This window comes from Balaenoptera musculus, chromosome 2 (genome assembly GCF_009873245.2).
Source record: "Balaenoptera musculus isolate JJ_BM4_2016_0621 chromosome 2, mBalMus1.pri.v3, whole genome shotgun sequence".
In the NCBI taxonomy this organism is placed as follows: Eukaryota; Metazoa; Chordata; class Mammalia; order Artiodactyla; family Balaenopteridae; genus Balaenoptera; species Balaenoptera musculus.
In genome coordinates, this window is record NC_045786.1 from 130352551 (window position 1) to 130376854 (window position 24304).

General features: G+C 37.6%; 1 protein-coding gene across 1 annotated transcript in view; it reads right to left on the minus strand.

Annotated features, from left to right (window-relative positions):
• The window catches only part of DLGAP5 (DLG associated protein 5), a 42980-nt gene that overhangs the window by 946 nt on the left and 17730 nt on the right, over nt 1–24304 (minus strand). Inside the window, 10 exon segments of the mRNA XM_036840271.1 lie at nt 2595–2644; nt 3482–3725; nt 4552–4612; nt 6393–6576; nt 9202–9421; nt 13084–13176; nt 19595–19755; nt 20523–20608; nt 23095–23224; nt 23617–23741. Of these exon segments, the coding sequence (XP_036696166.1) occupies nt 2595–2644; nt 3482–3725; nt 4552–4612; nt 6393–6576; nt 9202–9421; nt 13084–13176; nt 19595–19755; nt 20523–20608; nt 23095–23224; nt 23617–23741 (1354 nt within the window).

Sequence of the window (24304 nt, forward strand, 5' to 3'; positions counted from 1 at the left end):
ATGTGGGTCTAAAATAGACAGGTGGACCTATTAAAAAAAAAAAATCCAAAAATATAAATTCTAAAATTTGTGGAAGTGGAAAACAATTCACAGGGAGACTAAGTTATAAGATACTAAGATTTATCAACAAGATAATATATGATAACTGTGAAGCAATTTTAATCATATTACTAATGTATCAAAAATAGAATATTATGATTAACATCCAGATTTACTTATAATACCACATATTATCAGAACCAATCATTTAGAATTCAGCTCTGAGAACAAGTTTAATCAGGTTTATATAAATTGGCCTTATGCTGAAATCCCTGTCCTTCTAGGTCTCAGCCTAGGATTAAAGAAGGCTAAGACTGGGACTTCCCTGGTGGCACAGTGGTTAAGAATCCGCCTGGCAATGCAGGGGACACAGGTTCGAGCCCTGGTCCGGAAAGATCCCACATGCCGCCGAGCAACTAAAGCCCGTGAGCCACAACTACTGAGCCTGTGCTGTAGAGGCCGTAAGCCACAACTACTGAGCCCGCGCGCCTAGAGCCCGTGCTCTGCAACTTACAATGAAGAGTAGCCCCTGCTCGCCACAACTAGAGAAAGCCCGCGGGCAGCAATGAAGACCCAATGCAGCCAAAATAAATAAATTAATTAATTAATTAATTAATTTAAAAAAAAAAAAAGAAGGCTTCGACTGGGACTTCCTAGTGGTGCAGTGGTTAAGAATCTGCCTGCCAATGCAGGCGACACAGGTTCAAGCCCTGGTCCGGGAAGATCCCACACGCCGCGGAGCAACTAAGCCTGTGAGCCACAACTACTGAGCCTGCACGCCTAGAACCCATGGTCTGCAACAAGAGAAGCCGCCACAATGAGAAGCCTGTGCGCTGTAACGAAGAGTAGCCCCCGCTCACCACAACTAGAGAAAGCCCGTGTGCAGCAACGAAGACCTAATGCAGCCAAAAATAAAATAAATAAATTTATTTTAAAAATAAATAGATAAAGAAGGCCAAGACTAAGAATGAACAGTGTGGTCGCAGTAACACATTCCATTCAGCTCCTGAGATGCAGCCAGCCCAGAAGGCTGAATACAAAGAAGGCATCTTTGAAAGATAATAAAAGTCAACATATTCAGAGGTCCTTAAGGAATTCGTGGCTTAAGGAAGCCAAGCATTTGCCAGGCTTCATGAGGTTTACAAAAATTGTTTCTGTTTGATCCTACATTTGCCTTAATGAATTTTTTATATTCTGAGATCGAAGATGAGCAAACCAAAGCCACTCCCTGATTCATTTTAGCAATTGGTCCTGGAAAATTTCAAGGTAAGGTTATAAACCAGAGTTGTTGACCATGGCCACATGTTAGAATCGCCTGATGAACGACCTAATCCAGATCATTGAAATAAAAATATCTGGCAGTAGGGCTGAAAGCCAATGCAGTAAACACTTAGTAGGCAAGACAGCACTATTCCATTCATGCCCTACTATTCAGTACCAGCACCCATGAATGCGAATCAGACAGCTCTGCCTAAAGAGGAATTTATAGTTAATAAGGGAAATAGATTTCTGAAAGTACAATATGTTTTAGGAATACAGTATCATTTATTCATATTATACTCTTTTTTTAAAAAATTTATTTATTTTGGCTGTGTTGGGTCTTCGTTGCTGCGCGCCGGCTTTCTCTAGTTGCGGCAAGTGGGGGCTACTCTTCATTGCAGTGCGCGGGCTTCTCATTGCGGTGGCTTCTCTTGCTGCAGAACACGGGCTCTAGGCGTGTGGGCTTCAGTAGTTGCAGCACGTGGCCTCAGTAGTTGTGGCTCACAGGCTCTAGAGCACAGGCTCAGTAGTTGTGGCGCATGGGCTTAGTTGCTCCGCGGCATGTGGGATCTTCCCGGACCAGGGATCGAACCCGTGTTCCCTGCACTGGCAGGCGGATTCTCAACCACTGCGCCACCAGGGAAGCCCTATTCATATTATACTCTTAATAAGAGATTCAATGTGTGCACTGTATGCATTGTGCACCTGTGCCTATACAGAAATTAACATGCAAGAGATGAGAGCTTTTACAGGAAGGCTTCACAGATGGGCAAATGTTTGAACTAGATTTAGAGGCAAGAGGTCACTAAAAGTAAAGGCTGGGGAGCTTCCAAATAAAATAGCAGGACATAAATATAGTAATCTAAAAGAACTAGAATGAAAATAAGCAATGACTGAAGGTAGGACAGACATTATCTCCCCAACTGTAAGCTTCAAAAGGGTAGAAACCTTGCATTATATTTTTCATACATCACTGAGAACTACCCAGCATAATCCAAGCTACATATTAGATATTCAAGTATTCAACCACTTTGTCACAACAAATTTGATACATACACCATATAGAGAATTAAATCTTCAGAGTTTAATACTAAAGCACACTATATTTTAAAGTATTAATATCACTTAATACAATTTTTCCCATTTTGAGAAAAAATGAATAAAAGTGGATTTCAGAGTAAATAAAACAATGACAAGACGTAAACTTTGCACATAAACTGAAAAGTGAGTAATATTCATTTTATAAAACAAATCTGGAATATAAAGAACTTTTCAAATCAAGTTGGAAAACTTACTGAATCAAGAAGATGGCATTCAGTAGTGAGACTTTTATTATCAAATAGTACTGAAAAACAAAAAGGAATAATTTTTAACTTTTAAAGTAATATTCTCACAGTTAAGGGTTGTTAGAAATGGACAAAGCCTTGAAAGATGAAAAATTCCATACATCATATGCTAAGAAAAATATGGATCATCTTATGCTATAATATTTTTTAAATGTAGTTAAATTTCTTTGTAAAATTCTCATCCTTAATTTCAGTATAAAAAAAGGCTTCTATAAATAAATCTCATGCTTGTAATTTAAAGGTACCCAAAAGATGCTAGAAGAACATAGCTGGAGTGCCTTAAATGTCTGACCAAGGTTATAATGTTTATTTTGCCTTAGACCCCAGCCAGAAGAGCACCATGCAGTAGCAGATGAAAACAGTAGGTGAAACCATCACACATTATATTATAACAAAAATACAAGAGCCATTTCCTACTGAACAATCACAACACAGTAGGCAGGAAAAGGCATTAGGGCAGAAAAAGAGGGTGTTTTGAAGAAAGGTTTGAGGATGTTTGATGGAAAAGAAGAGAACTAAAAAAACTTCAGGGAATTCTTCTGAGTCTTCACAAACAACAAAGGTTCCCACATAGTTAGGTCTAATGTAAAGTGCTGCTGATATCCAATATGGATTAGTATCTGTTGTTGATTTTTAATGGGTCTACCTCAAAAGGTTTGGGTGGATAGTAGGGTACCACAACACAAACTAATTCTCACAAGATATTTACTGCAAGTGTCCAATTTCTCAACCTTCATTCTTGGAAACTGTATCCCGAAGTGTTTATAATAATCTATACTTCAGTCCAAGTTCATTTATTTAACAAAGCCTCATTTAAATACATTAAAAGACTTTACCTGACTGAGAAATTTTTGTTTCTTCTTCCTGTGAGATGTTATTTTGTGATGGTACATTTTTTTCAGGGCTAATCATCAAAACATCCTGTGCTGTAACTGAATTTAGTTCCATTCCATACACAACATCTGAAATTTCTTCCTTTTTGTTAGTATTAACATCATCTGCCACTTTGCCAGCAAGGAGAGCCAAATTCATTCTTTCACTAGGTAAACAATTTATTTCAAAGTTTATCTTATTTACATCCTGGAAGTAAAAATGTTATTACATTTAATTACCCAGAATTGAAATAAACAGAAAAAGTCTTATTGCTATTAAAAATAAGAAATAATAGAAGGATGACATTCTGAGCACAAGCTAAAGAACACTGTAAATCCTACTACCTTGCTTCTTGAACAATTAGATCATATAATATTACAGCAATAGTATAAATGAAGGAAAGTTTCTTAGCAAGTACCAACAGTTCAGCTCAGAGATTGGCAAACATTCCATGTGATGGGCCAGGTAGTACAGTTGACCCTTGAACAACATGGGTTTGAACTGCGGGGGTCCACTTATACACAGAATCTTTACAATGGTAAATACTACAGGATCTGTGGTTGGTTGAATCCACGGATGCGGACCCACAAATATGGAAGAACCAAGTATAAGGGGTGCACCAACTGTAAGTTATACGTGGATTTTTGACTGTGCAGAGGGATGGCACCCCCCTCATGCTGTTGTTCAAGAGCCAACTATAAATATTTTAGGCTTTGTGATCCAAAGAGTCTCTGCACAAACACGAACACTCTACCGTTGTATTTTGAAAGCAGCCAGATACAATACATAAACAAACGACTGTGGCTGTGATACCATAAAACTTTATTTACAAAAATAATCTTGATGTGAGCTGAAAACCAAATTGGCACTATGATCTCAAACAAGCCAAAGGTCTTTGAAATAAGAACTATCATTTTATATGACTGCTTTAGATTTCCAATGGAAATTCCAGAGGTTGTTTATGGAGTTACTATATATAATGATATAAATAGATAACATACTGGGCTATCTAATGCACTGGAATAGGACTTACATGGTTTACTTCAATTAACTCTTGTAATCCAGGACACTTAGCATCTTCTACTATGCTGTTCCTGAAAAAGAAAAAAGCAGCATTGTACTCAGATAATTAAACATTTTGCTATCTTTTGTCTTGTGTTTTGAGACTCTCCTTTATGGGTCAAAGATGGAGCCTCATCCAAGATCAGGCCTGATCCAAATAGATTAGTTTCGGATGACAGCTACTGCAGGATGGCCTTACAAACCAAAGGCATTTTCCTTGGAAAGCTCACAAGCCTGTGACCATGCTGGTCAGTCTATTGGCAATCTTCTGAACCTCAGCCAAATCCAGAGCCACATACTAGAGAAAGTCAGGAAAAAGCTTACTTCTGGGGGATTAAAGCATCAACTCAATTATTGTATGGCTGGAGTTGCCTACATTTACTTGTTAGCTAGTTATAGCACAATATATTCTAATCCTGAAGTTCTTAACTTGCATTTTACTAGAAACATCTGTCTCAACCTCTTGGAGTCATTTCAAAATATGTATATATACTCTATTTTTCTGGTTTTCAGCTTCACTTTGCCTTCATTGTACGAAGTTGTTTATTTGTAAGATGCTCTTTCAGGACTATTATTGGAAATAAAGTAAAAAAATTTTTTAAAGAGTACTTGTAATATCACTTAAATACAATTTTGGATCTTCTTAGTACAAGATAATGAACTACAGGGTATACAAAGTAAAGTAACTTGCATTTAAGAAATGACCATAAATTGGTATTTTATAATCCACAGATTTCTAAAACATCTAAAATATTTTAATCCCTACAAAGGCTAAATATACTTTAGTTTATACTGAAAACTAGAAATTTTATAACTTGTTCCATGAAATATTTAAAAAGAAAAACTTTCATTTGTTTCCCCATTGAAATAGTCAATGCATAGGGTGTTCTTTATTTTTTGACAGCCTTGTTTGGTGTGACGGCAGAATATTCAATGCTGTCCCATCTCCAGATTAATAATAAATCCAACAGTCCTATCTTGGCTCCAGACTACAATTTTATTTCCTACTTAAAGTATCTTTTTCCTATCATATTTCTGGTACATTTATGTTCCACGAACAAGGACTATATAGGTAATTTTGATGCATCTGTGCAGAGGCAGTACTATGTAGCATAAAGAATGTAGGTAACATCCACTCCCACCAAGTGTAAGCTGAATTTGGGTAAGTTACTAACTTTTCAAGTTTCCTCATTTTTAAAAAATGTAGATCTAGTACCTCACATGGTTGTTTTGAGGATTAAATGAGATAATATATGATAGGAACCTTGAACAATGTCCAGCCCATAATAATTGTTCAGTACATATTAGCTCCCCCTTCTCTCACTCTGCCATCTGTCAAGTCAGCAACCTCAAGGTACTTTCTATAATGGCTGGTACAAAAGTGCCTACCTCTCAATGACCCTGCAGGGAGGTATCAGCACTGTTTTGTGGATGATGAAACTGAAGCTTAGTGAGTTAATTAAACTTGTCCTGAAGTTTCATAGCTAGTATGTCATAGAGCTGGTTTTGAGCTCAGATCTGTCAAGCACCAAAGTTTCAGGCCGTTTATCAACAAAGAACACTATATTACTTCTTTTCTTCTTGGTTCTGCAGCATTTACTTTGCCCATCTAGATATGACCATTTACCAATCTGAAATCTGAAGCCCTAATTTCCTCATTTATAAAACAGAAGTATTGCCTATATGTTACAGGGTCATTGTGAAATTTAATAAACAATACATATCTTGCATACTTAACCAGGTTAACAATCTGAAATGGTATTTAATGTCTGCATCTGTTAAACTCTTAATAATAACATATTAAAGAAATACCTGTTTCCAGGAATATCTGAAATCAAAGTCTTATCAACATGTTCACTTTTGGTACCCTGAGGATCAGGATTCTCTGGTGATGTAGTTTGTCTTAGAACGCCCATCTCAGCCCTGCTCTCAGACGCAGCTTTGCTGACAGACTTAGGTATTCTAAGTCTTTGAGAAAGACATTCAGAAGAAAGTCCTAGAAGATGAGAGAAATCATCTTAATACCAAAAAGCTCTTTCATTCATTTTTCATTATAACTAGGAAGACAGTGCAAATTCTTCCTATTCCCCTACCTTTCTCCTATAAAATAATGTTTGTTAAAGTCAATGCCTGGGACTTTCAGTTAAAAATAGTACTGAATACACACACTAAACTGCTTCCTCTTGACATCCCACTACTATAAATAGTAACAGAGATAATCTTGAAAGGTTGAATGCTACAAGGACAAAGCATCCTTTTTTTTAAGGTCAGTGGCTTTTAAAATTTGAAATATAATTTTCAAGGACAAAGGAAACTAAACCAGAAACAACAAAACTCAGAAAATTTTGGAAGCGTAATGCAGATAGATGAGTGGGATATTACTTAGTAGACTCAAGAAAATAAATCCTAAGCCACTAGTCAGGTTGATGTGAATCAACCCAGTTTATACCACAGCACCTCTCAAAAGAATTGGTGGCCTCAAGAATCTCTGCAAGCAGAGGTAAAAACAGGATTGGTTCAAAGTCAGTTTAAAGAACAATTAGAGTCCAGATTCCTTTCCTCATTATGCACAGCTGGGAAACTGTCACCAACCCCCTCCCACCACCAAGATAAAAAAAACTAGAGGCTTATCTCCCCAAAAAGGTGAAACAGGGCGTCTCTGGTTTAGGGGATAAGTTTGAGAGACGGGTACTATATGGAAAAGGGGGGATTAAATGAGTATTTTTTAAATTGTTGATACACTCAGTTTCCCTCCCCCCATGTGGCTCCTGAAAGACTGGAAGCCAGAATAATACCCTCCAGGCAACAGATCGGAAGGATCTTCTCTGGGGAATCTAACTAGCCCATGAGAAAAGACTTAAATACAGTGATGATGTGCAGGTTCCCAGCGTAACGGTGCAGCTAAATCACCCCACAGTAAAGACCTTATTACCCACACGCTGTCGTGCAGAGTCCTGCTCTTAACCATGAGCAGGCAGTGGATGATCATCGGACACCCGATGGAAGCCTCTAATACGAGAGACAGAAACCAAAACCAAACAGATGAGAGTATCTTGGAACAAACTATCCAGGGGAAGAATACATAAAAGCTATCGTTAACATCTGTAGAAAAATAAGACAGTGCACTTATGAAACAAGTACAGAATGTTATAAAATGGAACATTCAAAGACTAAGAAAGAGTTCTTGGGAATTAAAAACATGATAGCTAACAGGAAAGTTGAAGAAAGTCAGGAAGTAGAAGAAAATGACAAGTACAGGAAAGAATGATAAAAATAGTCTATTTACCAGGAAAAAGATATGAGTTTCTGAAAGAAAGATCAGAGAAAACCAAGGAAAGTACATCAAAGGAATAATTCAAGAAAAAAATCTACACCTTGTTTAGAGAGGGCTGCAAACAACCCAAGACTCCTTTAAGCACTGGAAGTGGTTGCCTTTAGGAAGTAACAAATGGGATGAGTGGGGCTTCTTGGGGGACCTCTGTTTTGTAACAAACCTCATATAAACTACGAGTTCTACAATTAAAACTTTATTGAGTTCTATAATTAAAACTCAATTTCAGAAAGATCAATTTTGGTCAAAAACCTTGATCTCTCTAGTCATAAGTGCCAAGATGACTACCTGAAAGAACAGACAGCGGTGGGCCCATAGTCATGGAAACCACTAGGATCCTTGGGAAGTAAGTAACAAGGACACATGCCATTAGCAGTGAGGCAATTCCTGGAGTCCAGGGAGTGCAGCTGCTTGGAGTAAAGGAAATACACCAAAACCACACACTAGGTGTGATACCTAAATTGACAGGGAGGTAATAATATACTTGAGGTGATATATTTACATTTTAATGTAAATATTAAATAGCAACTCAAGTTTATGGTCAGAAATCTTCCTAGTGGACACAGTTAAATAATAGGAAAAAAAAATCCCTTCTGCTGATTAGTACTTAAAGAGGACTTAGCCCCTTTCTCCTTGAAAATAAACATCTAGCACTTAAAGCATTAATAGAAGTGTCTACCAAGATTGAAGGAACAGATTACTTCAACTATGACCTCTTATTATATGGCTTATATATAATTTTAATCTAGGTAAATAAATTCAATCTAATAAAGATAGCCTATGAAAAACAGCTATTGAAAAATATAACCAGAGTTAGAAAATCATAAGAAAGAATCGTTTTCTGAAGTAGTAAAAGCTGGTTACACTGCAATATTTTAAAATTAGGAAAATGGGGGACTTCCCTGGTGGTTCAGTGGCTAAGACTCCACGCTCCCAATGCAGGGGAGGGGGCCCAGGTTCGATCACTGATCAGGGAACTAGATCCCACATGCCGCAACTAAGAGTTCGGATGCCGCAACTAAGACCCGGTGCAGCCAAATAAATAAATTAAAAAAAAAATTTTTTTAATAAAATAAAATAAGGAAATCGGTACATTTACTGTATTTCAAAAAGATTGGAGGAAAATTTTTACTCCAAATGAAAATTAAACCAAACCCACCTTCCATAAGCTATTTCTCAGAAATCACAGAAAACACATAAATCTTCATGTGAAAACTATTTTTCACCTCTTACACAAGCTCCCATCCAACCCAAATATTTCCCTTTAGTAGTCTCAGCAGAAAAACTAACCTGAGAATGATTTAACGGGACTTTCAATTCTGAAAAATCCAGCATCAAACACTATTTTATCCACTTCGTTTGGCATTGCAGAGGCTGCAGCCTCAGCATGTTCTTTCTGCTTAATTCTCTCTCTCACTGCATTTTTTATGGCAGCTAGGCGATTTCTAGCTGCAATTCTTCCACCATCATCCTGTTTGGGTTTACTCGCTATACCTGAGACAACTTTTTTCTGTGAAGAGAAATTATGACTTACTAAAGGGATTCATTACCATCTTATAAGAAAAACAAATAAAGCATACATGAAATACTCAACACATTCATCATATACTTACCAAGCTCCTAGTACATGCTAAAATGCTGGGGGGGGGTTGGACTTCCCTGGTGGTGCAGTGGTTAAGAATCCGCTTGCCAATACAGGGGACACAGGTTCAATCCCTGGTCCGAGAAGATCCCACATGCCGCGGAGCAACTAAGCTCGTGCACCACAGCTACTGAGTCTGTGCTCTGAAGCCCATGGGCTACAACTACTGAGTCCGAGTGCTGCAACTACTGAAGCCCGTGTGCCTAGAGCCCGTGCTCCACAACAAGAGAAGCCACTGCAATGAGAAGCCTGCGCACTGCAACGAAGAGTGGCTCCGCTTGCTGCAACTAGAGAAAGCCTGCATGCAGCAACGAAGACCCAAAGCAGGCAAAAATTTAAAAATAATAAATTTTTTTTTTAAAAAAAAAATAAATAAAATGCTGGGGGTCAAAAGGTAAAGGACAAAGTTCCTGCCCTCAAGGAGTTCTCAGCTTCACAGTGGAAGAGCTAGATAAGGACACTGAGAAGAATAAATGTCGTGTTAGAAATAAACTCAGAGGGCTGAATTTATCAATTAATCAACCTTCAGAGGCACCAAGAAAGGCTTATAGGAAGTAGCACCTGAGCTGAAATCACAGCTAGGTGGGCTACAAGATGGGATGAGGAAAGGGCTAGGTAGAGAGAATAGCATGTTTGCAAAACCAGAAATGAAAGAAAGCACAGAGGAGTTGGCAAGAGGTAAGTAACAGCTAATTATAATCCCTCACATGTAACCATTTTGAGGAGCTACATTTACACAGAGGACAAAGTAATAGAGGTTACTGATGATTTTTAATCAGGAGGTTAACATTATCAAATTTGCATTCTGGAAAAGTCACTCTGTGTCCAACCTGGAGAATGGATTGGAGGGTTACAAGCCAGTTAGGAAGGAGATTACTTCAGTGATACTGGAAAAAGATGCTAGTAGATTATGGAGGGAAAAAATGGAAAAAAGTAAACAGATTCAGGAGATATTTAAGAGGAAGAATTGGGAGGACTTAGCAATCTTTTAGATAGGTGCAGGTGAAGGTGGTGAAATACAGAAAGGAAAGGACCACAGAAGATAGCCAGGTTTCTATCTTGGGCGCCTGGAGGGATGATAACACCATTCTCTGAGACAGGGAAACATCGATGTGTGTGGAGATGACTTCAGTTTGGGATATACAGATTTTAAAGTATTACTGTGTTAGCAGTAAGAGTGGTTTGAAATACAGATTCGGGAATCATCGCCGAGTGAGTAAGATTGCGCATGAAGAATATGGAAGGAGAAAAGAGAGTTGAGGTAGGAACTGGAGTATCACAAACACTTAAGGGATAAATGGAAAGGAACTTGCAAACATGACTGAAGAAAAGGTACAGAGGTAGGAGGAAAATCAGTATAATATAATTTCAAGAAAGAGGGAGTAGACTGTATTTAATACTGCAGAGGGACTAGATTTTATAATTAAGTACCTAATAACTGCAGCAATTAGTGGATCAATAACCTTGGTTATAACAGTTCTGGAAGCATAGAGGGGGTGAAGCTAAATTGCAGTGAGTTGGAAAGGTAAGTGGGAATCAAAATAGTAAAGACAGAGTATAGACAACTTTTTCAGGAAGCTTGTCTGTGAATGGGAAGAAAGAAATGGGAATAGGGAAGAGGAGGTACAGATAACTGGAAGAGATGTGGACCTCACAGGTTTAGTTGTTGTTTTGCTTTTTCCTAATGTAAACAGAGATAAGACCCTTAAACATATCTAAAAACTGATGGAAAAAAGAGGGAATGAAAACAGGATAAGTGATGGAATGAGAGGCAATGAATAGGAGGTAGAAGGGAATGGTATCAAAGTATAAGTAAAAGATAAATTTTATTTTATTTGTTCGATATCTTAACAGCAGACTATAAATAAAGTAGGAGGAGAGAGACACCTGGTGATAAGGGGCAGAATTACAAGGCTCTGATATACTGCTGTACTGATACAGCCATTATCTGCATCACTGATGATATTAATGTTTCCAGGACTAAGTACTCAATAAGAAATATCCACAGTAGCTTCAAAATGTTCAAGCATCCTTCATTGTTTAGTAGATTTAAAACTCAATCAATTTTGTCAATGTCCTTTGAGTCTTTTTCATAACAATTAGTAAAATAATTTTATTAAAATGTTTCTTTAATACTCTAACAGCTTAGGGGCTTCCCTGGTGGCGCAGTGGTTGAGAACCTGCCTGCCAATGCAGGGGACACGGGTTCGAGCCCTGGTCTGGGAGGATCCCACATGCCGCGGAGCAACTAGGCCCGTGAGCCACAACTACTGAGCCTGCGCGTCTGGAGCCTGTGCTCCGCAACAAGAGAGGCCGCGATAATGAGAGGCCCGCGCACCGCGATGAAAGAGTGGCCCCCACTTGCCACAACTAGAGAAAGCCCTCGCACAGAAACGAAGACCCAACACAGCCATAAATAAATAAAATAAAAAAATAAAAAAATAATTTTAAAAAAGAAAAAAGAAAAAAAAATACTCTAACAGCTTAAACTCCTAAGGATTCAAAACAGTTTTTATCTGGATTACATAGCATCATAAAATACCAATCTAGAAACCTGCTTTTATAACCACAGACATTTTTCTAAAATCTAAAAGGAAAACTGGCAATGCTCTACTGTGGTTTGAGAAGCATTCATCTGAATCAAGAACTCTGAGTTTAAAACATTACTAGAAAAAATTATACGAATAGATAAGAATGGAATCTATCATGATAAAGTAAAGTAATAGGAAATTTTACAAGATAAAGTATAGGGAAGAAGACAGACATTCTAAAGAGCCATTGTTCCTCTTTCTTTTCTATTTAAAAAATTCTTTCAGGACTTCTGTGGCGGTCCAGTGGTTAGGACTCCGCGTTTACATTGCAGGGGGCCCAGGTTCGATCCCTGGTCGGGGCGCTAAGATCCCGCAAGCCACTCAGCATGGCCAAAAAAAACCCAAAAAATCTTTTCATTTTGAAATATATCACACAAAAGCTCAGCCTACTGGATAAGAATAGGAATTCTGGAATGAGAAAGTCTGGCCCGAAACTCAGCTCCACCTTGGGCAAGTAACTTAATCTTTCTGGGCCTCATATTCCTCAACTGTAAAATGGGGAAAACAGTACCCACCTCAATAGGATTGTTGAGGATTGAATGAGTTAAAACATGTAAAGTATTTGGAACAACATTTGGCACATACTAAGCATCATATAAATTATCTACTTCTACCATTATTGTTACCAAAAAATGTATAAACACAATTTAAAGAATAAAACAAACACATACACACCCACTATTTAGCAACTCAGAAGCTCTCAATCAATCACAGTCCCAATTCAATCATAGCCCCTATCCTTCCTCCCTCCGGAAATAACCATCCTGAATTTTGCATTGCTCATTTCCTTTCTTTCTTCAAAGACAATCAGCACATTGTAAGCAATATATGAAACTTATTTTATAATATGATAAAAAATCTGAAGCTAAATGTTTATAAAGCTTGAAAATAAAAATTCTTTAGAGTAGAAGAGTCTATATTAGAAACCCACAAACTTACCCGAAAAACTTTTTTGCTTGTATTGTTATTGTTTTGCCACCCAGATTCCTCAAGTTTGGTCAGATTGTTGAATTTTTGATTTATGTCTTCTATCTATTAATAAATAAAGCACAAGTTTATCAGATTAATGCTAACCACATTAAAATTACAAACTAATAAACTGAAGCTTCAAAAAAATTGAGAATGGCAACATAAAATTAGACTAAATCATCCTGAATTTAGTATTCAAGTGAAAAACTCCTATAGTAAAATTGTTCATTGTTATTTTTGGTCTTACAAACCTTCAAAATCTACATAAAGAATGTCATATATGAATAACTCTCCTAAATTATTTTTGATCACTAAAATGGTAGGAGAGATATCCTAAATGTTTTTGTTTCCTAAATTACACAATATGAATACAATCTCTCTCTCTTTTTTTACAGTTTGTTTATCCATTCCCCTACTGAAGGACATCTTGGTTGCTTCCAAGTTTTGGCAATTATAAATAAAGATGCTATAAACATCTGTGTACACATATTTGTGTAGACATATGTTTTCAGTCATTTGGGAAAATACCAAGGACTGTGATTGCTGGATTGTATGATAAGAGCATGTTTAGTTTTGTAAGAAACTGTCAAACTGTCTTCCAAAGTGGCTGTACCATTTTGCAATGTACCACCAGCAATGAATCAGAGTTCCTGCTGCTCTCCATATTCACCAGCATTTGGCGTTGTCAGTGGTTTGGATTTTTGCCATTCTAACAGGCATCCAGTGGTAGCTTATTGTAGTTTTAATTGGCAATTCCTTAATGATCTACGACGCTGAGTCTTATCTTGTCATATGCTTACTTGCCATCTGTATATCTCCTTTGGTGAAGGGTCTGATCAGGTCTTTTCTCCATTTAAAAATCAGGTTGGGGCTTCCCTGGTGGTGCAGTGGTTGAGAGTCTGCCTGCCAATGCAGGGCAGACGGGTTCGAGCCCTGGTCTGGGAAGATCCCACATGCCGCGGAGCAACTGGGCCCGTGAGCCACAATTACTGAGCCTGAGCGTCTGGAGCCTGTGCTCCGCAACAAGAGAGGCCGCGACAGTGAGAGGCCCGCGCACCGCGATGAAGAGTGGCCCCCACTCGCCGCAACTGGAGAAAGCCCTCACACAGAAACAAAGACCCAACACAGCCAAAAATAAAAATAATAAATAAAAAATTTTAAAACAAAACCAAAAACATAAAATCTGGAAAAAAGTTGAACACTTATATACCCACTGCAGACTTTACAATTAGTATTTTGAAAAAAAAAAAAAAGAAAAGGGGCTTCCCTGGTGGCTCAGTGGTTGAGAATCTGCCTGCCAATGCAGGGGACACGGGTTCGAGCCCTGGTCTGGGAGGATCCCACATGCCGCGGAGCGACTGGGCCCGTGAGCCACAACTACTGAGCCTGAGCGTCTGGAGCCTCTGCTCCGCAACAAGAGAGGCCGCGATAGTGACAGGTCCGCGCACCGCGATGAGGAGTGGCCCCCGCTCGCCGCAACTGGAGAAAGCCCTCACACAGAAACGAAGACCCAACACAGCCAAAAATAAACATAATAAATAAATAATAAATAAAAATTTTTTTAAAAAAAAGAAAAAAAAAAAAAAGAACCTCAGTAAAAAAATAAATAAATAAATAAAAATCAGGTTGTTTGAAGGGTTCTTTGTATATTTTGATACAGATGTTTGTATCAAATATCAGATGCATCTTTTGTAAATATTTGTCTCCCAGTCCGTGGCATGCCTTCTCATTCTCTTCACACAATCTCATTTTGAAAGATTCAAATAATATCCCCATTCTTCTGGTATTTCCAATCTCCTCCAACGAGGTAACCACTGTCAAGAGTTTGGTAAACTTGCTTCAAGTCCCCTTACTATGCATTTATATTCATATGTACTCTCAATCTCTCTCTCAAAAAACAAAATTTAAATGTCAAAACGACTCAGGATTACATTTATGATCACTGATTTTCAACAAGTAATTGTTGAAACTGTAATTCAATGAGGAAAAGACAATCTTTTCAAGAAACAGTACTGGGAAAATTGAATATCCTCAAGAAAAAAGATGAATTTAGACTCTTATCTACACCATACACAAAAACGAACTCCAAATGGATCACAGACCTAACTGTAAGAGCTGAAACTATAACCCTTTTAGAAGAAAACATAAGAGAAAATCTTTGTGACCTGTGGTTAGGCAAAAAGAGTTCTTAGACATGAACACAACATAAAAGAAAAAAAACTGATAAATTGAACTTCATCAAAATCAAAAACATTTGGGACTTCCCTGGCGGTCCAGTGGTTAAGACTCTGCGCTCCCAATGCAAGGGGCACGGGTTCAGTCCCTGGTCAGGGAACCAAGATCCTGCATGCCATGCAGTGTGGCCAAAAAATACAAAAATCAAAAACATTTACCCTGCAAAAGACATCATTAAGAAATTATAACAGAAGCCACAAATTGGGAGAAAATATTTGCAAATAATATTTCTGATAAAGGACTTGTATCCAGGATATATGAAAAACACCACTCAATAATAAAGGCAAACCAATTTAAAAATGGGCAAAAGATTTTACTAGACATTTTGCCAAAAAAGACATATGAACGGCTAATAAGCACATGAAAAGATGCTTAACATCATTATCAAAACTATAGAAACACTTCTCACCCACTAGGATGGCTATACTAAAAAAGACAGACAATAACAAGTATGGATGTGGTGAAACAGGAGCACACATTGTTGGTGGAGACACAAAATGGTGTAATCACTTTGGAAAACAGTTTGGCAGTTTCTTAAAAAGTTAAACATAAATTTACTATACGATCCAGCAAAATCTAGGTATCTACCCGAGAGAAATGACAATATATATCCACACTAATATTTGTATATGAATATTCATAGAAGACTATTCATAATCACCAAAGAGTAGAAACAATATAAATGTCCATCAATTGATAAATACAGATACAAGCTACAACATGGATGAACCTCAAAAACATCATGCTAAGTGAAAGAAGTCACATACAAAAGACCACATATTGTATTATTCTACTTAATGTGAAATGTCCAGAAAAGGCAAATCTACAAAGACAGCAAGAAGATTAGTGTGATGCCTGGGGCTAGGAGTGAGAATGGGGATTGACTTGTAAATAGGCAGGAAGGACCCTTTTGTGGTGCTAAAAATGTTCTAAATTTGGATTATGGTCATGGTGTACAACTCTGTAAATTTACTGACAATCATTGAATTGTACACTTAAAACAGGCAAATTTTTTTTTAACGTCTTTATTGGAGTATAACTGCTTTACAATGTTGTGTTAGTTTCTGCTGTATAACAAAGTGAATCAGCTATATGTATACATATATCCCCATATCCCCTTCCTCTTGCGTCTCCCTCCCACCCTCCCTATCCCACCCCTCTAGGTGGACACAAAGCACCGAGCTGATCTCCCTGTGCTATGTGGCTGCTTCCCACTAGCTAGCTATTTTACATTCGGTAGTGTATATATGTCCATGCCACTCTCTCACTTCATCCCAGCTTACCCTCCCCCTCCCCCCTCTCCGTGTCCTCAAATCCATTCTCTATGTCTGCTTCTTTATTCCTGTCCTGCCCCTAGGTTCTTCAGAACCATTTTCTTTTTTTTTAGATTCCATATATATGTGTTAGCATATGGTATTTAAAACAGGCAAATTTTATGATACACAGATTATACTTCAATACAACTCTTAAAAAAAAAAAAAAAGGCCCCAGCAGCCAGTTTGAAGAGGTTGTCACTGGCCAAAGCTGAGAAATGAGCATCAATAAAGATAGTAACTGTAAATAATGAAAATACATCAAATATCTTTAAATCCATAAATTAACAGTGATACTAAGAAACACAGAATTAATTGATCACCATCAAAGGATACTAGTTAACCGACTCATCAATATGAAAACTGGTAAATATATAAAAACTGCTCACAAAGTAATGCTTATATTATGACTACATAAACACTATTCACATCTGGGCCATAAAGTTATTGAGACTATTATGTTCCCTTACTCACTTTTCTCTAGACTTAATAACTGTTTTGCTTTTTGCTTGCTTAGTTGTTCATGTGTCTATCATCGATTCAGTCTAAACTCTGCACAGTAAGTATAAATCTCCTCTTAAGGACTTCCCTGGTGGCGCAGTGGTTAAGAATCCGCCTGCCAATGCAGGGGACACGGGTTCGATCCCTGGTCTGGGAAGATCCCACATGCCACGGAGCAACTAAGCCCGTGCACCACAGCTACTGAGCCTGTGCTCTAGAGTCCTCGAGCCACAACTACTGAGCCCACGTGCCACAACTACTGAAGCCCATGCACCTAGAGCCCGTGCTCTGCAACAAGAGAAGCCACAGCAATGAGAAGCCCGCACACCACAACAAAGAGCAGCCCCTGCTCACCACAACTAGAGAAAGCTCACGCATAGCAACGAAGACCCAACACAGTCAAAAATAAATAAATAAATAAAATGAATTTTAAAAAAAGAAAAGAAAAGAAAAAGAATGCATTAAATATCCTCTTAAGAAAAAACAAATCAGGCATTTTACTCAATTCAGCTTTCCAGGGACAGGTCTGGTAGAGCCCCTGGTCCCCCTGTGCTGATCAGGAAGTGCTGCTTCCTAAGCGTGCTTCACACATTCTTGTCTCCCCTCGGCCTCAGTTCTCTTGGCCCCTTGCTGGGGATCCAACCCACCTCCTCCTCCATTCTTGGCTTACTCCCTCATTTTTGTTAGGTACTTTCTCACTTAGCTTGCTGAGAAAGAGTGCTTGGGAGGTAAAATCTGAGACTGTGTGTGTTTGGGAAATGCCCTTCCACCCTCACACTTGACTGGTTGGCTACAGAGCTCCAGTTTGGAAGCTATTTCCCTCAGAAGTTTGAGGGCATTGTTCTCCCAGCTTTAAATGTTGCAGTTGAGAAATCCAAGGCTATTGTGATCCTTGACCCTTTGTATGAAACTTGTTTTCTCTCTGGAAGCTTCTACAGTTTTCTCTTCATCCCAAGAGTTGTACAGTTATACTTAATGGCATACGTTGGTGTGGGTCTACTCTTGATTCACAGTGCTAGGCACTCAGTGGGCTCCTTCAATGTGGAACTCATGTCCTGCAGTACTGGGGAAAATTTTTAGACCATTTCATTGATGATTTTCAATTTTTTCAGTACTCTTTTTCTGGAATTCCTATTATTTGGATACTATACTTCCTAGATTGCTCTACTTCCTCCATCCAAATACCTTTCTTCTTATTTTTGCCTTGGCTTCTTTCTTTTAGGTTTAAGGCTTTCTTGAAATGTCTAATAGTTGTTGACTATAGGTTCTTGAAATAGTAATTTATATGCTTATTTCTAAAATATGCTCAAAAAGCTACTAAGTATCATCTCCTCCCATGCCTTTACTGATCTTCCTAGTGATCCCCTCTCTCATAGCACTTTTTTACATTAGATTGGAATTATATATTTTGTCTAACTCACTAATCAAACTACAAACTCCTTTGGGGCAGAGAATGTGCCTTATTTTATCAACTCCTAGTACAATGTCTGGCACACGGTAGGAACTCAGTAACTGCTGGATGAACGGAACTACTAAAGACCAGATTTATTCATCTTCTCACATATAGAATCATTACAGATTATTCAACAGTTGAATATAATCTCAGTTTCCAACCCAAATAGAAATCATACTGACAATATAGCGGGGGAGAAGATATCAGTCATCAAATTTAGACAGCACTTGGGACTTCCCTGGTGGTCCAGTGGCTAAGACTCTGCACTCCCAATGCAGGGGGCCCGGGTTTGATCCCTGATCAGGGAACTAGATCCCACATGCTGCAACTAAGAGTTCATGTGCCGCAACTAAAGATCCCGCATGCCACAACGGAGATCCCATGTGCTGCAACGAAGACCCAACGTAGCCAAATAAACAAATCAATAAATAAAATAATAAAAAAAATTTAGACAGCACCTTACAGTTTATAAAGGTGCTAATATCTCATTTAATATTACAGGCACAAGGACTTCCCTGGTGGCGCAGTGGTTAAGAATCCGCCTGCCAATGCAGGGGACACAAGTTCGAGCCCTGGTCTGGGAAGATCCCACATGCTGCAGAACAAAACTAAGCCCATGCGCCACAACTACTGAGCCTGTGGCTCTAGAGCCCACGAGCCACAACTACTGATGCCCACGTGCCACAACTACTGAAGCCCGCATGCCACAACTACTGAAGCCCGCACACCTAGAGCCCATGCTCCGCAACGAGAAGCCCCCCCCACCGCTCGCCACAACTAGAGAAAGCCCACACTCAGCAACGAAGACCCAACGCAGCCACAAATAAATAAAGAAATACATAAATAATATTACAGGCACATAAGTAGCTAATACTAACCCTTTTATACTACTGTTACCTCATTTTCAAAAAAACCAAAAAAACAAAAAACAAAAAAAACAGACTCAAAGTTAACATATTCAAAATACTTGACCACATACCTGAAAACTAAGCATATCCCAAAATCCATCCAGATCTGTACAGGTAGTTTCCTTTTCACCTAGTTTATATTCACAATTGTCCACCAGTCCTTCAAACTGTTTGAACCTTTCTCTCATAAGGAGTCTTGTTTGACCAACTGCTGTGCGAATAAGATCTTTAGCTAAAAGAAATATGAGGTTTTTAAAAGTTAAAGGACAAGACAGGACCTTTATTGCAAGCCAACCAGCTGATAAGATGACCTCATTCCAAATATCCTACAGTTACAGAATCAAATTCTTACTTTAAAGCAAAACAAAAAATATCTACTACAAAACTTTGTCATACAAATATTGAGCATTTACTATCTGCTTCAATTCCTGCTAAAAATTAGCAATATACATTCTCATACATATTGCTACACAGTAAAGAGCATTCTACCTCTCCTTGTATTTTATAAGAATTCAACGTCAGACAACTCACTGCACATCAGTATCTAAGGACTGATGTGGCAGCACACAAATGACTTTTTTCTAAATAGCTTTCCTGAATAGGTAAGGTTGGAACTTTTCAGAAAACTTGATTGATTTTGATTAGATTTCATATTGATGTAAGTAATTTTTGTTCAGAAAATATTTTTGTATAATTAAGCAATACTAGCTATAGCTGTCATTCATAAAGTCACAGTAAAAAAAATCTAATAATAAAATAGGCAAATGTCTAACTCTCAGGAATCATAGTCAATATTCTAACTACTTATATCTTTTAAGTCAGGTACCATTTTAGCACAGAGATATTAGTGAACATATGTGAGATATGAAAAATTCTTGCTATTTTGAATAACAATGAAATTATAAAGTTGGACAACACTGGATTTTTGTGTTTCAAATAAATGTAACCATATTAAAATAAATAAAGGTAAGACATAAAAAAATACAAATGTTCCCTCACCGTCATCTGGAATGTCCAATTCAAGCTTCCTGTCCCACTCAAGGCAGTGTGAAGTTAACTTCTCAGTTTCTGACTGGAGAATATTTCTAAAATGATGACATACATTAGCACTATGACAATTATACAATGTTAACTTCCCAGAGCTGATGCTTAATTATTTTATGAAATGTGATATGTTAAAATCCATAAATACAATTTGATATTCTATGTATGTCCATCCTTCCACACCTAAAACTTAACTGGATGGTTAATGCCAAGAGCCCATTTTTCAAGCTAATATTTCTAGTCTTTTCTGTTCTTATTTTTCAGTGGCTAAGCAGAAAGAATCAGTCATTCCTTAGTTCTGTTATTTTCCATGGAACTAAGACGAATTCAATTGCCAAGAGTAAGATGAAGCTAAAAACACTTAAGTCTCAAATTACTGTAAGTCTCAAATTACAGAGAAAGGGCCTTACAGATTCTATTAGGCTTTGCTTGTCCAAACGCAGTGGTTTTCAACTGGGTGAATTTTTCCTACCAGGGAGTATTTGGCAATATCTAGAAGCATTTTTGATTGTCACGAACTGGAGGAGTGCTACTGGCCAGGGATGCTACAAAACATCCTGCAATGCAGGGGACAGACCCCACAACAAGAATTATCCAGTCTAAAATGTCAGTAGTGCCAAGGTTAAGAAACCCTGGCTCGGGCTTCCCTGGTGGCGCAGTGGTTAAGAATCTGCCTGCCAATGCAGGGCACACAGGTTCGAGCCCTGGTCCGGGAAGATCCCACTGCCACGGAGCAACTAAGCCCACGCCCCACAACTACTGAGCCTGTGCTCTAGAGCCCGTGAGCCACAACTACTGAGCCTGCATGCCACAACTACTGAAGCCTGCACGCCCAGAGCCCGTGCTCCACAACAAGAGAAGCCACCGCAATGAGGAGCCCACACACCGCAACGAAGAGTAGCCCCTGCTCGCCACAGCTAGAGAAAGCCCGCGCACAGCAACGAAGACCCAACCCAGCCAAAAATACATTTGAAAAATAAAATAAAATAAATAAATGTATTAAAAAAAAAAGAAACCCTGGCTTAAGGTAAATTTAATGTTTCTTTACAAAAACATCCGAGCAGGAAAACTGAGAGGACAGTTTTTCTTAGAAGAATAATTTAGCTGCCTGTGTCCAGTGGCAACAAAGAACAGCTTAATTAATGAGAAAGAGACCTGGCTTAGATCTGACATTATTTAGTTGGATAAATTGTTTATCATCTCAATGTCTCAGTTCAACAACACAGTGGATTAGCTAATCTCTGAAAGACCTTATAATTCTAAAACGTAATGCTCTAAAAACAATTGAAGTGGTTCCCAAAAATATAAAAAGATACTCATTCATAATAGAAAGAATGGATATTAGAACTAGAGTAAGGGGAATTCCCTGGCGGTCCAGTGGTTAGGACTCCGAGCTTTCACTGTAGGGGGCACAGGTTCGATCCCCGGTCGGGGAACTAAGATCTCATATGCCATGCAGTGCAGCCAAAAAAAAAAATAAATAAATAAAATAAACTAGAGAAAGATAATATTTTTTATCTGTTTTGATTGGTAAAGCTCAAAAATTGTTAACATTGTATTGGAAAACATATGGGTATTTTCTTGCTATATTCACTCAAAGATAACAGAATGTAATCATTTTCTGTGTGATGTGGAATGTTAAGGCCTTTCTCGAAATGCAGGCCTCTGATATGCTTCCAAGGCATTTAGGTGACATGTTGAAGTTCCCCAAACAGGATGTTAATTTTCAATTCACAGTTAGAGGAACATAATCCTATCTCATAATTTGGTGGGCCAAAGAGCCTCCTACCATCTCCCATTATCCTTCTTTTATAAAATAAACTTTAATTTAGTTCTTTGTGGGGGAAAAAAAAAAAGGTATGAGAAAATAGGAACTCCCATACCTTGCTGGGGGGAATGTAAATTGAGGTCCTTATATATTTGTACATGAGAGAATTGAAACATATACAAGTTTGTTGTTGGCAGCCTTGATTGTAATAGTAAGAGACTGAACCCAATGTAAATAACCACCAACAGAGACCTATTAAGTAAATTATGGTACATCCATATTATTGGATACTATGTGGCCATTAAAGAACACACACACACACACACAAAGCTCTTTAAGTACTAAAATGGAATGTCTACTACATTTAACATTAAATGAAACAAAATAGTATGCTATTGTTTATATTAAAAATATATATATATATGTTTATGTTAGTTTACATATGCATTATCTACCTCTGGAAATATTCACAAGAAATGAGTAACACTTGCCTCCGTGGAAGGTTCGAACTATCCCCTGGGAGGCAGAGTTGGGAAAAAGACTTCTCACTTGTACCTTTTTCTACCTTTTTAACTAGGAACCACATGAATGTACTAGTTATTGAAAAAAAATCATTAAAATTTAAAAGATAAATGAAAATCACCAAAATTCAATTTCCCCCAACTCATCTATTATATTCAGGTTAAAAATAGTATAATTTTGGTTTTAAATGTCTAGACATTGATACAAAATTCTTACACTAGGAACAAATGGACAAACCTGAAATATGGCACATCATGTTGTGGCTGAGATATCTGATCTTCATTTACTTCAAGTGATGGGACTTCTTCTTTTATTGAAAGGCCATCTGAATTTTTATTAGTAGTTTCATTTTTATTTAAAACATGGTCTATAGATTAAAGAAAATATTACATATAAATTTCAAAGCAGCAACTCATAAAATGACATCCCCCACAAGACAAATTTTTTTTAAATCCTTTAATTTTTTTCAATGTTGAATTTTAAAATTTTATTTCTGACTCAATGATTTCATTCACCACAAATCCTCTAAAGTGTCTCCTTATATTCATCTCCTCAAATTTACATTTATTTCCCCCCATCTTCTCAGTCTGTATTCCTTATTCCAACTCTTTCTCTCTCCAGATATCTTTCCCCATGTTTTCCCATCTCTCCTGACCCTGAGATCACATCCCTGAACTATATGTTGAAAAGGGCTCTAAACAAATGTCTGATAAATCACAATCCACAAAATCAAGTAAAAAATTAACTAAAATACAATACCTTTATTCCAAACTGTTAGAGAACCCAAAGGACATTGTAATTTACTTGAATCTTGATGTACTGTCTTGGCAGAGAAAGTTTTACATTTTTGTGCCAAGATTTCTTTTGTTGCTTCAGTCTTATCACTAAAAACAATAGCAAAAAAATACTTTATGAAACATGAGCCTCATATATCCAATTGAAGGATTTCAAAATGATGTTACTTTTTAAAAACCTGGGATTAAATAGAAATATGTTTCTATTTTTTTTTAATGTGTCTTTCTGAAGGGGAAAAAATTTAAACACCTATAGTGGGAATGTCCATCTTTACTAATTATAATGAGATCCAAAGACTGTGAAGATCTCTTCATGGATCATAAGCACTCATAGTCTTGGATGCTGCTGAGCAGCTTCCAGTAAATTTGCCGCCAGCCAGTCTTCGCAAAACAACCTTGCTGCTTCTCTTAAAGATTCCAACTGATTTTCCCCCCACTTTGCAAGTTAATTATCTTTGGCTTTAGAAGTAGTTTTTCTAAAGTAATACTCGGCAAAAAAACAAACAAAAAAACCCCAAACCATGTCTGAACTACAGTATTATAGAAATTTCTTCCTTCTAAACATTTATTTCTAAGTATTATAATAAAGTCACTTATAAAAAGCAAAAAAACACAAAGTGTACCATGAAAATAATGATAAAAACAATGTATAG